Genomic DNA, 13690 nt, shown 5'->3' on the forward strand with positions numbered 1-13690 from the left:
TTACAAGGAATCCTTATTTCAAAAATAGGCAAATTAACACTCCAATGACAAATAACGCTACAATATTCTTATTTACAATTGAGAGCCCATTCTCAAAAGTGACTGGTGTTTCTTGGGCTGCTACCACGGTTTCATCTGATGATGGAAACGTAATTCGATACTCCTCATTGGTGTGAATGGGTAGATATGTGGAAAGAAGCGTTGCATTTCCTCGTGGATATCGTTCGTCTTGGAATTCGATTTTAATATCAGAGCCAAAAAAGTCTGTAATGGGCACTGTGTCTAGATTTCTTGGATAGAGATCGTACCGCATATTTGGAGTCGAATGTAGTGCTTCAGCAGTATATGAGTTAAACTGTGGAAAATAATTTTAGTCCAAATAGAATTCCTCAAAGAACAATTTCAACTTACCCAATTTCTCACAGATGGAGAGTAGTGTCTAAAATCACGATTTTCAAAGAACTCTAAAGAAGAATACGTAAATCTGTCAATCACAGCAACTCCAATATCCAAATCAGAATGGTGCTATACGCATTGAAAAAATCATGAATAACAACACTGTGATCCAATTCTCAAATATTAACTTAGTACATACAGAATATGAATTTTCCCCACGTTTGCTACTTCCTACTGCAATCACATTTGGTGTATATAACTTGTCAAATAAAGATCCAGCTTGACATGTATCCACAATCATGAGCATTTCTCTAAATCTTCTTCTTTCAGCCATTTGATGGATCACGTCAGCAATATCTGCACTATTAATTTCTTCTTGATCTTGAAATTTGAAAAATTCATCACCTCCATGTCCAGTCATAAATAACAGTACATTACTATGTTCATCACTCATCAAACGTTTACTGGTAGGAACGGCATCATGATGTCTTCCTGTAAGTACTCTAAAGAAATTTTCAACAGTGACTTCATATCCTCTATAATCCACTTCCACATTTTCTCCATATAAATTTTTCTGTCTATTCTTATTGTTGAATACTTCTCCAGGAAATCTATTTCTAGGATTACATGCTACATCATCGGCCAACATTAATAATATTTGAGAATCGGGAATACCTAAATTCTTAACGATATGATAAATAGAAAGAGTATTTGCAACATGTCTGTAATTGAACCAAAATCTACTTGTATCAATCAGTACCACCCAATTATTGGAATGTTTTTGAGTAGATGAAGAATGAGTATCGGAAAAGAATTTTTCTACAAGTGCTTGTAATTGGTGAGTATTTGTTAATGATGGATCCGATGATGATGAAATTATGGTAGATTTTGGATTGGATGGTTGTGCTCTCACAATTGAAATTATTATTATGATTGTCAAAATTAAAATCATAAAACTAGTGGTTCTTCTATGATCGGAAGAAGTAAAAGCTTTGGATCGGTGTGGACCAATGATCCGAAATATATCCTTTACACGGTGGTGTGAGGATTGAGTCATTTTTTTTAATTCACTCTTGCTCTTACATAAGAGAATCATCAAATCACTGGTGTCATGGTTCTAGAATCAACGATTAATGACTTGAACATTGTCAAATTGATCCAAGGATTTCAAAAGTTCAGCTCGTGTGATTTCTAGCTCACAACAAATGGCATCCATTGAGTATTTTCCATTCAGATAGGGTCGTAATACATCCATGTTGATGACTTGGATGGGTTGAGAAGATCTTCTTGGTCTAGTAATGACTGTAAATGTTGTTGAGGATGAGGGAGACAGGCTGTGTGACAAGTGATCATGTTCTAACTGCTCGTTGTCCATTTCTGCTTGCACTAACTGTCTTTCCTCTTTCATTAGTATAGGATACTCATGAACACGAGTGAGAAATCCTTTGATCAAGCCAAAGGTAATGAGGCATCTTTGTAAATGTGCCAGTGAGCATATGTTAAATGATGATACTTACTTGGGATTGATATATTGACAAATATGGTGATACTTCTCGAGAATGTCTTGAACTCTAACACCTGGTTTGAATTTACAGTATAGTTGAAGGATGTTGTGTAAAATTTGTGAAGACTCAAACGGTATTGATGACTTCTCTAATCCTGAGCAACAATAATGGAAAAGCTCTTCTTGAAGTTCATGGCTAGAAAGTAATTGACTGAATATTTTGGTATTTCTAATGGCATACATGTTGCTGTACTGGAAAATATCTACTATTTTGATACATCCAAAGTAACTAGTAATATTAAAATTATTTTTCAAATTAAAACAAATTCTCATATTTTGCAAACAATTGAGTTGCTATAAATGAAACACTTACAGTAAGTGCTGTAAGCTCTTTTTCACAATTTCTATATGCACATTGCTTTGGATTGCAATTTGTTTCACAAACGATACTCCATTGATATAGGGCACAATTTGTGATAAAGTCATATCCCATGAATCTGATTGTTGGGCAAGTAATTGTTGAATATTTCTGATTGGCATCGGTACATCATGTGCATGCACAGCCTCTGGCTTTTTCAGTAAAGGTATTAATTTCAAATGAATAGAATGAGCTGTATCAATAATGATCGATGTTTCTTGTCTCGTAGTTAAATCAGTATAGATCTGTTCGAGAATATTTTGTAGTTTTGTTTGGAGCTCAATTTAAATAAGTATTCAGATTCCAGCTAATAATTGTCGTACAACAATTCTCTTCTGAATCATCACCTACCTCCAAATTCCGTAAATAATACGACATTTTAGATGCAATAGATTTAAAACATTCCGGTGGAAATTCTCTTTTTAATTTTGTGCTATCCAAAACGAAAACTAAATTAAATAATAATGCATTTCTTTCATATTTAGAGCCTTCAATGCATTGAGGCACTCCGATAAATATTAACTGCTCGTGTTTAAACGATACAATTTTCCCACATAATTTAGTTTTTGTAATTACAAATTCCGAGTATGTTTCAAACAATTCATTAGAAATTCTCATTTTGGGGTATTGATACATGATCATAGAGCCCTTGAGATTATCAAATTCGCAATAAAGCAGTGCTTCCATTTTTTCATCACGCTTGACTTCATCATTACACAAAAAATGAGTCAACTTGCATCATCCACAGATCCGCCACCATCAAATACCAACAAGACAAAATCAAAAAGAGGAAGGCCTCCGAAATCAGCCCAAAAATCAAATATTGTTCCCTCGGCCCCACTGCATAATGTATTAGAATTTAAACAGTCCTTCTCACAACTGTTAAGAAAGGAGGCCGAATTATTGGAAACCCGACCACCATCGTTGCTTGATACAGGGTTATTATCTATCACTGATTTAGAAAATACTTTGAATAATGATCTGCAAGAAGACATGGAGGATGAGGAAATGGAGGATAGCCAACAGCATCATGATGACACAAGTCATCTCACGGAAGTAGGAGCCGAAAGTCTGAATGAAATTTTCGAAAATGCAGCTGTACAAAGGCCACAATCAAAATTACCTCATCCAAGAACTCAAACTCTTCGAGATTTACTGCTGAGTAAGGATTTATCAATTAAAACACCAGAAGAAATCATTGAAGACGCAATCAGAAAAGAATTGAAAAGAACGAAAGGAATGGAGGATACAATCAACATGGAAGTACCTAATGATGTCAGGAAAGTGCTGGATGTTTCTAGGATACCAAAACTATCTACCATTATTGAAGAAATGGGAGAAAGTAATGAAAGTGAGCGTCAACAAATCGTATTTAGTTTTAATGATGAAGCGAAAATTGAAAATGCAATGTATCTACCGAAACGTGTAGACAATTTTATTGCTCCCACTGAAGAGGCTAATTATTTTGGAAAACAATACAAAACAAAAAACGAAAGACCGGCAAGCGACGAGGCTTTATTGCATGTTGCTATTTATCATCCAGTCCGAAACACTAAAGTTAAAGAATTTATTGTGCTAGGAAGCCAAAAACTTACCGAGCTTAGAGATTGTATAGATTGTTCTACAGATGCAGCGTTGCTGAGTCACGTGTCCTTGTATACTAATTCTGGCTACTTTTTCATTGAAAATATATTTTACAATGACATGCGACATGAGAACAATATTGACTACAGCGAGAATATCATTACATGGCTGAAATCTTTTGACAACTTGGAAGGATCCAATTCAAACAAAACTAGTTATTCATCTAGACGAATGGAGGATGTTTGTTTTTATGATTTATCCATTCGATTGAATGAGCCATATATTTATTGTCATAATGGTAATTGTATGCATTATATTGTCTTTACAGAAATGAGATTAATCAACGAGAAGGAAGATGTAATGAATATTCATGCATATCCAATACGATCATTTCAAGCAAAACCTAAACGACGAAAATGTGGAGTATGCGAAATCTATCAAGCCAAGTACATTACATACAAAGACAAGCACACTTCAGACGATCCTTCCTTCTTTTGCGACTCGTGTTACAGACAATTTCACTATGACCACACTGGTCATTTGCTTTATGGAGACTATGAAGTGTTTGAATATAGATGTGACTAATTGTATGTATTTATGTTCAACTTTTTATTCTTTACCCTTAGTAACCACTCGTATTATCTCTCATCGATCGTAACTCTCAACACATATGGACTGTCTTAGTTTGTCATTTCAAAATCCATTTCAATGAAAAGAACCTCTCTCAGTATGCCACTCGAACCTCTCTCTTGTAAATTTGAGAATGATTTCTTTCAGAAAAACGTTACGACTTCGTTCGGTTGGGTCAGCTCTGACCCGATTTGGTAACATCTAGGCGTTATTCAAACATTTGAAAAAAAAGTTTCGACATCAACACGAAAGAATATCGATACGTTAGATTCGCGACTAGGAAGATGAAAGAAGTGGTGTCGTTACATATTGGTCAAACTGGCTGTCAAGTGGCCAAACAAATTGGGAACTCTTCTGCTTGGAACATGGCATCAAACCGGACGGTCATTGAGTGAGGAACCCCTAAAGGCTCTGTCTCATCGTTTTTTGAGGAGTCTTGCTCGGGCAGTTATGTCCCCGATCGTTACTGATAGACTTGGAACCAAGTGTGGTCGATACAGTAAGAACTGGTGCCTTTAAAGGATTGTTTCATCCCGAGACGTTAATTACAGGTAAAGAAGATGCTGCTAATAACTTTAGCAGAGGAAAGTACTCGTTGGGCCGCGAAATTGTCGATTTTGTTCTCGACAAATTACGAAAAGTAAGTGTTTGGTTTGTTATAATGAATCCGATGTACCCATTGCTTCTCTGGATTTCTCATTGTTGAAATGACTAATTTTTCTTCCTCGTGATGATCAACCTTAACCACCCTTAGTTGGCAGAACGATGTGATTCTCTCCAAGGCTTCATCTTGAACTGCTCGATAGGAGGAGGCACAGGATCTGGCCTAGGGAGTCTTCTAATCAACCGAATGCAGTCCGATTACAAGACAGTGCCAAAAGTATTGGTGGCAGTGCTGCCTTCGCCACAAGTTTCGAACGTTATTGTAGAGCCTTACAATGCAGTCCTGTCCTTAAATGAACTTACTTCGAATGCAGATGTGTGTTTCATGATGGACAATGAAGCCTTGTATGATATTTGTCGTCGAGGACTAGATATAGCGTCTCCTACCTATTTCCACCTTAACAATCTCATTTCCCAAACGTTTTCCTCTCTCACAACTGGTATTCGTTTTGATGCAAGTTTAAACAGTGACGTAAAATCCTTTGCCAGTAACTTGGTTCCATTTCCAAGGTAAGTAATGAACATTTGATACGGAATTGGTACCAAAATGAACGCAATGGTAGAATTAACTTTCTTGCTTGCTCGTATGCCCCACTGTATTCCCCAATCAAAGCATATAATGAGATGATTTCTGTTAATGAAATAACTTTGAGCGCATTCGAAGCTGCATCAATGATGGCCAAATTCGACCCTAGACATGGTAAATTCATGGCAGTGACCCTAATGTACAGAGGTAAGCGAAATTTTGAGTGGATTGTTGAAATGAATCTCGATGATTGCAATCAACAGGTGACATTGTTCCTAAGGATATTAATGCTAGTATTATGGTTGTAAAGTCAAAGAAGACATTCAAATTTGTCGATTGGTGTCCTACGGGAATCAAATGTGGCCTTACTACACAAAAACCATCAGTGCTTCCAAATAGCATTATTGCTCAGACTCAGAGATCGGTATGCATGGCCTGCAACTCCACTGCCATTGGAGAAGTGTTTAAGAGAATAACGGACAAGTTCGACCTTTTATATGGTAAGTATTTCGTGTGCCTTGAATAATTGATCAATCATCATGGTTCAATAACAGCTAAGCGAGCTTTCATCCATTGGTTTGTGGGTGAAGGACTGGAGAGGTAAGTAGCACTACTAGTAGCATTCAAAGATTTTGCATAACTTTGGCACTCCTCAAACAATGGTAGTGGTGAGATGGCTGAATGTCGTGAAAACATGGCACAAATAATTCAAAATTATGCTGAATTAAATGGTTCTGATGAAGCTGCCACCACTGAAACTTCCAAAGAACCCAATGCAACTGCCAACAAGGAAGCCAAACCATCTCATTAATCAAGAACTGCATTATTGTTGTAAATAAATAATAAATTTGTAAACTCGAGTCATGTTCATTAATAGAGGGGGTCTCATGTTTACTTCAAAGGAAGAAAGGAGATTTTCTCTCTTTCGTGCGAATTGAATCTCCACTTGACTGTTTGAATCAACAACACACATCAAAGAAAATGTCTTCTCCATCAACACAACTCGAGACGGAATTCAAACAAGCACAACAATTTGTTCAAAGTGGACCTGCTGAATCCGAGCCTTCTAACGAACAAAAACTCTTGTTCTATGCCTACTTTAAGCAAGCGACTGAAGGACCAAACACTGGTACGTTTGAGATTTTTCAATGAATGTGTTTATTGTTACAACAACAACGTTTGATGAATGATCATTTGATGATTGATGCTGATCCATAGGAAAGAGACCTGGAGCCTTTGATCTCATCAAGAGAGCCAAATACGATGCATGGAAAAAGCTCGGAGAAATGACAAAGGACGAAGCAATGAAAGGTATTGTATTTCAATGATGAAAATTTAAATTCCGATCATGTTTTCAATATATTCATTTGCCATGATCACAACCATCATCATATCCAATGATCTCATGTTCGTTTAAAAAAAACATCAAAATTAGGATACATTGCAAACCTTGAAAAATCATCTCCAAATGGAAGGAATTCTTTGCAAACAAAAGTAGTACAGTTGAGGCTTTTCCAACCTCTGGAAAATCCAATCCTTTTGGCAATGAAGTATTCAGACCTGATCTTCTTCGTGGAAAGGTGGCTGTCGTCACTGGAGGAGGTTCTGGAATTTGTAAAGGTGAGTTCTTGATGAACCTGCATGCAGATTTGGAATGCTCACTGTGTACACATTCTAACAATTCTAACAACAAATACAGTCATTACCGAATATTTGGCATATCATGGAGCCAATACTGTCATTATTTCTCGAACACTTTCCAAGCTCGAACAAGCAGCTAAAGAAATTAATCAACTTGCAAACAATGGTACTGAGTGTTTTCCTGTGAATGCAGATGTGAGAGATTATAAGGCATTGTCAGAAGCTTTTGATAAAGCATTGAAAAAGTTTGGAAGAATTGATATTTTGATTAATGGAAGTGCTGGTAACTTTTTGTGTCCTGCTTCTCAATTAAGCAGTGGTGGATTTAAGACTGTGTTGGAAATTGATACTGTTGGTACTTTCCATTCAAGCAAACTTGCCTATGATAAATACATGAAAAAGCACGGAGGAAACATTGTGAATTTGTCCATGACATTGCACAATACTGCCAGTATCATGCAAGGTACGTTTTTCTTTTGGATCGACATTATGATTACTGACATTTTTGATCCTAGTGCATGCTGGTTGTGCAAAATCTGCTATTGACACAATGACCAAGCATTTGGCTGTAGAATGGGGATTGGATGGTGTTCGTGTTAACAGTATTCAAATTGGACCTATTGAAGGAACTGAAGGTTTCAGCAGACTTCTTCCAAAAGAAGAATTAGACAAGTACAAGAAAACAATTCCATTGCAAAGATTTGGACAACCTATTGACATTGCCCGAATGGTGTTGTTCCTTGTCAGTGATGCTGCTAGCTACATTACTGCTGCAATTATTCCTGTGGAAGGAGCTTCTCAATACACCACCAATAATATTTATGGATATCCAGAAGTGTTGCAAATGAGCAAGATGTAAATCAATGCATTGTATCTAATCTTACCATTAATTAATTTATTTCCTTTTGAATGATCAACATTTTTAAAAAGGTTGTTGAAAAAAAATGGCAAGTAATCACAAACGAATCACACCACCATCCAGTTCCGAATCGTCTTCATCGGAATTGAATGAATCGTTTACAACTGAAAGCTCAGAAGTAGGCTGCAAAAAATTAAAAACAAATCCGATTGATGAAAAAGAAGCAACCTCTCAACTCGACAATAATCAAGTATCATATATTGGAAGAAATGAAATTTTACAACAAATAGAAAATAATAGTTTTAAAATTCCGTACATTTACAAAGATGTGGATGTGATAGTAATTGATAAACCCTATGACTTGCACATTGATGGAAATTATACACTCACTGTCGAAAAACTTGTAAATACACAATATCCAGAAATGGAAAACCCTCCTGCAGAAAATATAGCACAACCAAAACGAGGATTCACACCATCGAAACGAAAGTTGAAATTTTGTCACCAATTAGATTATGCAACTTCAGGAATTTTATGTTTAGCGTTTACTCGATCGAGTTGTGCAAGAATTTCACAATGTTTTCAACAACGTACTGCCAAAAAGAAATATTTGGCAGTTGTCAGAGGCCATATAGAATCAGAGTCAAGTTTTGATCTTACTTCTTGGATCGAGGAAGATCCAACAGACGAAAACAAATTTAAAATGAGAAATTACTTTAAGGGACCTCAAAAAACTCCCATTGGAGAGTTCAATACAGATGAGGAGAAAAAGGCAGCCTCCATGAGCAAGGAGTCATCCACACATGCGCAAGTGTTAAAGACAGGATTTTACCACGTTGGTGGAATGAAAAAAGATGATTCCTCAGAAATAATACAACAAAAAATTCCTGTCACAAAAGTGTTATTAACTCCAAGCACTGGGAGACGTCATCAATTAAGACTTCACATGCAGCTTTATGGAACTCCAATTCTGGGTGATGGTACGTATGGCAACAATGAAGATGGTATTCATCGAATGATGCTTCATGCATGGTCCTTAACACTACCAGGAGTGTTAGATCAAGAATTGGTCACGAGTGATCCATTTGAAGATGCCAATTATTTCCAATGGAGAGAATAATAAATAACTCTTTTGAGATCTTCATATTTATTATCAATTTATTAAAAAATGCAAAAACAATCCTTTTCGTCAGTCCTTTCACCGGAAGATAAAAATCGAGTGGAGAATTTATCCTCTCAAATTTTAAAGACTTATTCTCATAAATCAACAAAAACCACTCCTACGGTGGAATCTCTTGATGAATTAAAAAAACAATACAAATCATTACCGAGATTAACAAAAAAACAATTTGAAAATCTTCCGAAAGAACAACGAGAACAGTATATTAAAATGTTAGAGTCTATTATTTCTAAATTATCGGCAATGATTCTATTTTCTACGCCATCCCAATCTCGATCGAGTACAACCTTTGATGAACAATCCATAATTTTAAATGACATTGTCAAAGGATTTAATCACATTGATAAGGATTTTTCTTTCATTACTCTGCAAGCCATGCAAATGGCAATTGAACGGAGGAGAGAAGAAGAAAAACAAGCCATAGAGGAGCAGCGGAAAATATTGGCACAACAAGTACCAATCACAGGTCTCATGAAAAAGCTCGCGTTTCAATTGAAATGCTTGAAATTGAAAAATAATAGTGAAATATTTGAAAAGGAACGAGAGAATATGAGGAAAATGTTTAAAGAACGGATGCCAATTGAAAATAATTTTGCATCATATTTTAAAGTAATTCCAGAGATATGTGACACCTTCACAGACTATCAATGGATACGATTGTTAGTGGCACTCAATTTTCATGAGAAAAATTGGCTCTCGTTTGTGGAAAATATTCAAGATTTCGTTTTGAAAAGTTACAAGGTAGAAGAATTTATGCTCTTCATGCTCATGAATGGAAACGAAAACGAGTACAATCATCTCAACAGAAGTGATCATGCTCACGATCCAGCTATGGAATTGATGAGAAGAAAACCGAGCACGAAAAGAGCCAAATCGATTCGTTCAATAAGAGCATTAAGGAACGATGGCCTTTATTGTCCGATCTCGAAAAGCTAAAATGTTATCTCAAAGAAGACGCCAAACAACACTATGAAAGTATTTTGAAGAAAGCCAAACTACTCGGTTTAAAAGAAGATGCTATTTTAGAACTGTTTATAGAATCGTATCACAAGTCGGCGACTCACAAAAATCATTCAGACGGTCTGACATTACCATACCAAGACATTTTCATTCATAACTTCCATCCGAGTACGTTCCGAGAGAATATTCCTTTCCAAGTATTGAGTCCTGAACTCGCCAATGGTTTTCACAACACCAGTTTGGAACTTGCAAAAAATTCAACATTCCTGAATCTATCATTACTCACGTAAAGACATTGTATCATCATCCCACAAATACCACAACAGAGAATATGTTCATTGAAAGGACCGTCTCTCATCTCAAAGATATTTCTCAATTTAAAACTCTGTATTTTGAAGAGATGCATTCACCCATTAATGAGGGTATTAACACATTAGAGCCCTTTTCCAAGCTGTAAAGTATTCTATTGCTGCCTTACCAAATATATTTCCAGGGATGTGACAACCAATCTTGAGCGGTCATAGCTCATGTTTTACGGGACAACGGCCACGTGATGCAGCGAATTCATTTTTTGACGGTCAAAACTTTCTGAAATCTTCAAACTTTGATTTTGCCTCACTCTTGGTTAAAAACATTCTCATCATTGTGTAAAACAAAAATGGTCGCCGTTTCTCAGCGCTTCCGAACCCACTCGGATCACTCCAACGTTCAAGAACCACAAGCCTTGTCGAGTTATGGAGCAATTACTACGACGACAAATGATACTATGAACCATGAACAATCATCGTCGCTGGTCCTTGGAAATATTCAACAACAGGAATTGGAGGTTCCGAATCAGGAAGGCACTGTGGTAGAAAAACCAAAACGTTCAGGACAAGACCGAATGATAGCACTGGATGTCATGAGAGGAATGACCATCATGCTCATGATTGTAGTGAATAATCAACCATCAACAACGTTTTATCCATTGGATCATGCTGAGTGGTTTGGAATGACTCCGACGTAGGTACAAGTGAAATGTTGTAAACTCAATTTCTTTGATTTTCATTGAAAATCATGATCGTAGTGACCTTGTATTTCCCTTCTTTTTATGGGTCAGTGGATATGCTGCTGGAATTGTGTTTAGAAATGAGTGGAAGTCGGATGATATTTCATTCTTTCCATGTTCAGAGTTTTGGAGAAACATACAGAACTATTTCCGAAAACTGTGTGGAAAAATAGATTATGAAAATTTAGAAGAAGGGCAACAATGGAATTTGTGAAATATCTCTATTTAATTCCAATGAGAAGACCATTATATGAAGTGGTGAGCAAGTGGACAAAAATCGTCCGAAGATCAATTTTACTGTTTCTTATCGGATTTTCCTTTTCTGTCTTGTCCCATTTATTTGACTTTACCAATGTACGAGTGATGGGAGTGCTGCAGAGAATTGGAATTTGTTATTTCATCACAAGCTCCATGCTCGTCTTAATTCCTTGGACATTTATTCAAATTGTTTTTATCTTATTCTTGCAAGTTCTTTATATACTCATCACCTTTGGATTATATGTGCCTCAAAGTGAAGGATGTGCAACACGTGGTGTTTTGGAACCACCTCAATGCACTGCCGAAGGATACATTGATCGATTAATTCTCACTCAACATCACACCTATTTGCAAGCCAATTATGACCCAGAAGGATTTTTATCAACTCTCTCGGCAGTGACTAATAGCTATGTTGGAGTATTGGCTTTCAAACTTGCTCAGAAAGCAGGAAAAGATGCTCACAAGCGCCTCAATTATTGGTTCCTTTTGGGATCAGGCCTTGCTGTTTGTGGAATGCTTATTCATTACGCTGGCTTACCTATTGGTAAGAAACTATGGACAACATCCTTTGCATTTGTTTCAAGTGGAATTGCCTGTGTGTTTTTGGCTTGTATTTGTTTTATTGTGGATATTCATCAGTATAAGAAATATTGGACCAGTATCTTTTTATGGATTGGATCCAATCCACTGGTCATGTATGTGGTTCCAACATTGGTAGCCATTATCATGTTAAAGATACCAGTACCCTATCAAGGTAAAACATCGAATTTGTACAGTGCTGAATTTAAAGTATTATTCGCCAGTTGGCTTCCGATTGAATTGGCCAGCACTCTTCATGGTATTTGTTATGAACTACTCTTCATACCACTTGCATTCATTTTGTATTGGAGAAAGATTTTCATTAAACTTTAAGGGATGATGATTGTTCATTTGGTGCTGGGAGAACATTGTCCTTTCAATTTTTCAAAATCGCGCCAAAAAAAAATGGATTCAAATTTCTATCATGTCGCACACAAAGGTTTCATGATTGATATTGTAGATCGGGAATGGGCAATGGATGTTCTGCCCAATGATGATGTCATGATTGTGAGTGCGAGCATGGAGCAATCCAGAAAGAATCCGATTCAAAACACTCTTTCTCAACTTACTAACAACCATCCTAGTCTTGCGGTGCATCCATTATTTCTAGAGGAAGGAGGTGCAGGAATAGCAGACTTGAAGGATAATTCATTATTGTTAGGTGAGAATGGTTTGGTTTCTGGATTGGAACGATTGCCAAATGATTTCGGAAAGATGAATGAGTGGAATGATTTGAATTTGTACAGTTTAATTCGAGAGGATAGTGATGATATTTAAATATTGAAGTCTCGTTGATGATTGCAATAATATCATTCCGAATAATATTATTTACATGTTATTCCGCAGCACAAGAGACGTTTTTTTGTACAGTACATCAATGATAATAATGGACTAAATTACTCTCTAGTGCATAGAGCTTGGTATACATTTTGGCCATTGAATTGAAACCTCTTTCATCATTATTCCTCAGCAAATTTCCAGCATCACAATTTAAAGGAGAATCCGATCCCTCTCGAGGATTGGAAAGCATTGACATGATTGCTCGACATACATTCAATAATGTCCAAACGGGACTCCATTTATCTTTCAAAATATCCATACAAATTTCTCCAGTTTCGAAATGTACATTTGGGTGAAAGATCTTGGTAAGAAACTCAACTTTAGGAGGTGTGATCGGATACTCTTTTGAAACTTGTATTTTCAATTCAAACACACCATCCTCGTAGCTGGTTCCCTTCGGACCAAGACATTTTGCATACCACAAATAAATATTGTTTTCATCGGGTTGAAGAATGACATCCGTAAATCCTTGTTGTTTTGTTTTTTGGATTTCATTGTACTCTTTCATGATACGTTTTTGTGTGGCCATTTTTTTTGTTTATAGAAATAGATTCGGAATGGATTTAATCTTTGTTTGCTGTGTCCGTACAATAGTTCTTTCATG

The 13690-nt window shown here is 36.4% G+C and overlaps 10 protein-coding genes across 10 annotated transcripts; 7 read left to right on the top strand and 3 right to left on the bottom strand.

The window, feature by feature from the left end:
• Positions 1 to 13: 13 nt before the first annotated feature.
• C9374_002041 (uncharacterized protein) lies at positions 14 to 1453 on the bottom strand (the record flags this gene model as incomplete). The annotated part of the gene is made up of 3 exons (XM_044691416.1): positions 14 to 355; positions 412 to 525; positions 596 to 1453. The coding sequence occupies 3 exons, from the start codon at positions 1451 to 1453 to the stop codon at positions 14 to 16; spliced, it is 1314 nt and encodes a 437-aa protein (XP_044550998.1).
• Positions 1454 to 1519: 66 nt separating this feature from the next.
• C9374_002042 (uncharacterized protein) lies at positions 1520 to 3005 on the bottom strand (the record flags this gene model as incomplete). Its single annotated transcript, XM_044691417.1, has 4 exons — positions 1520 to 1868; positions 1914 to 2189; positions 2274 to 2563; positions 2670 to 3005. The coding sequence occupies 4 exons, from the start codon at positions 3003 to 3005 to the stop codon at positions 1520 to 1522; spliced, it is 1251 nt and encodes a 416-aa protein (XP_044550999.1).
• A 36-nt stretch (positions 3006 to 3041) lies between these two features.
• C9374_002043 (uncharacterized protein) lies at positions 3042 to 6532 on the top strand (the record flags this gene model as incomplete). Its single annotated transcript, XM_044691418.1, has 7 exons — positions 3042 to 4479; positions 5006 to 5172; positions 5287 to 5705; positions 5759 to 5928; positions 5985 to 6221; positions 6276 to 6321; positions 6388 to 6532. The coding sequence occupies 7 exons, from the start codon at positions 3042 to 3044 to the stop codon at positions 6530 to 6532; spliced, it is 2622 nt and encodes an 873-aa protein (XP_044551000.1).
• Positions 6533 to 6702: 170 nt separating this feature from the next.
• Positions 6703 to 8221, top strand: C9374_002044 (uncharacterized protein; the record flags this gene model as incomplete). Its single annotated transcript, XM_044691419.1, has 6 exons — positions 6703 to 6850; positions 6940 to 7032; positions 7157 to 7223; positions 7280 to 7341; positions 7421 to 7825; positions 7878 to 8221. The coding sequence occupies 6 exons, from the start codon at positions 6703 to 6705 to the stop codon at positions 8219 to 8221; spliced, it is 1119 nt and encodes a 372-aa protein (XP_044551001.1).
• An 85-nt stretch (positions 8222 to 8306) lies between these two features.
• C9374_002045 (uncharacterized protein) lies at positions 8307 to 9341 on the top strand (the record flags this gene model as incomplete). The annotated part of the gene is made up of 1 exon (XM_044691420.1): positions 8307 to 9341. One exon carries the CDS (start codon positions 8307 to 8309, stop codon positions 9339 to 9341), a length of 1035 nt encoding a protein of 344 aa, XP_044551002.1.
• Positions 9342 to 9389: 48 nt separating this feature from the next.
• C9374_002046 (uncharacterized protein) lies at positions 9390 to 10337 on the top strand (the record flags this gene model as incomplete). Its single annotated transcript, XM_044691421.1, has 1 exon — positions 9390 to 10337. The coding sequence occupies one exon, from the start codon at positions 9390 to 9392 to the stop codon at positions 10335 to 10337; it is 948 nt and encodes a 315-aa protein (XP_044551003.1).
• A 682-nt stretch (positions 10338 to 11019) lies between these two features.
• On the top strand, positions 11020 to 11623 carry C9374_002047 (uncharacterized protein; the record flags this gene model as incomplete). Its single annotated transcript, XM_044691422.1, has 2 exons — positions 11020 to 11363; positions 11428 to 11623. The coding sequence occupies 2 exons, from the start codon at positions 11020 to 11022 to the stop codon at positions 11621 to 11623; spliced, it is 540 nt and encodes a 179-aa protein (XP_044551004.1).
• Positions 11624 to 11643: 20 nt separating this feature from the next.
• C9374_002048 (uncharacterized protein) lies at positions 11644 to 12579 on the top strand (the record flags this gene model as incomplete). The annotated part of the gene is made up of 1 exon (XM_044691423.1): positions 11644 to 12579. The coding sequence occupies one exon, from the start codon at positions 11644 to 11646 to the stop codon at positions 12577 to 12579; it is 936 nt and encodes a 311-aa protein (XP_044551005.1).
• Positions 12580 to 12651: 72 nt separating this feature from the next.
• C9374_002049 (uncharacterized protein) lies at positions 12652 to 13023 on the top strand (the record flags this gene model as incomplete). Its single annotated transcript, XM_044691424.1, has 1 exon — positions 12652 to 13023. The coding sequence occupies one exon, from the start codon at positions 12652 to 12654 to the stop codon at positions 13021 to 13023; it is 372 nt and encodes a 123-aa protein (XP_044551006.1).
• A 97-nt stretch (positions 13024 to 13120) lies between these two features.
• On the bottom strand, positions 13121 to 13615 carry C9374_002050 (Peroxin 4 (Pex4), putative; the record flags this gene model as incomplete). The annotated part of the gene is made up of 1 exon (XM_044691426.1): positions 13121 to 13615. One exon carries the CDS (start codon positions 13613 to 13615, stop codon positions 13121 to 13123), a length of 495 nt encoding a protein of 164 aa, XP_044551007.1.
• Positions 13616 to 13690: the final 75 nt, after the last annotated feature.

Source organism: Naegleria lovaniensis, assembly GCF_003324165.1.
Source record: "Naegleria lovaniensis strain ATCC 30569 chromosome Unknown tig013, whole genome shotgun sequence".
Classification (NCBI taxonomy): Eukaryota; Heterolobosea; class Eutetramitea; order Acrasida; family Naegleriidae; genus Naegleria; species Naegleria lovaniensis.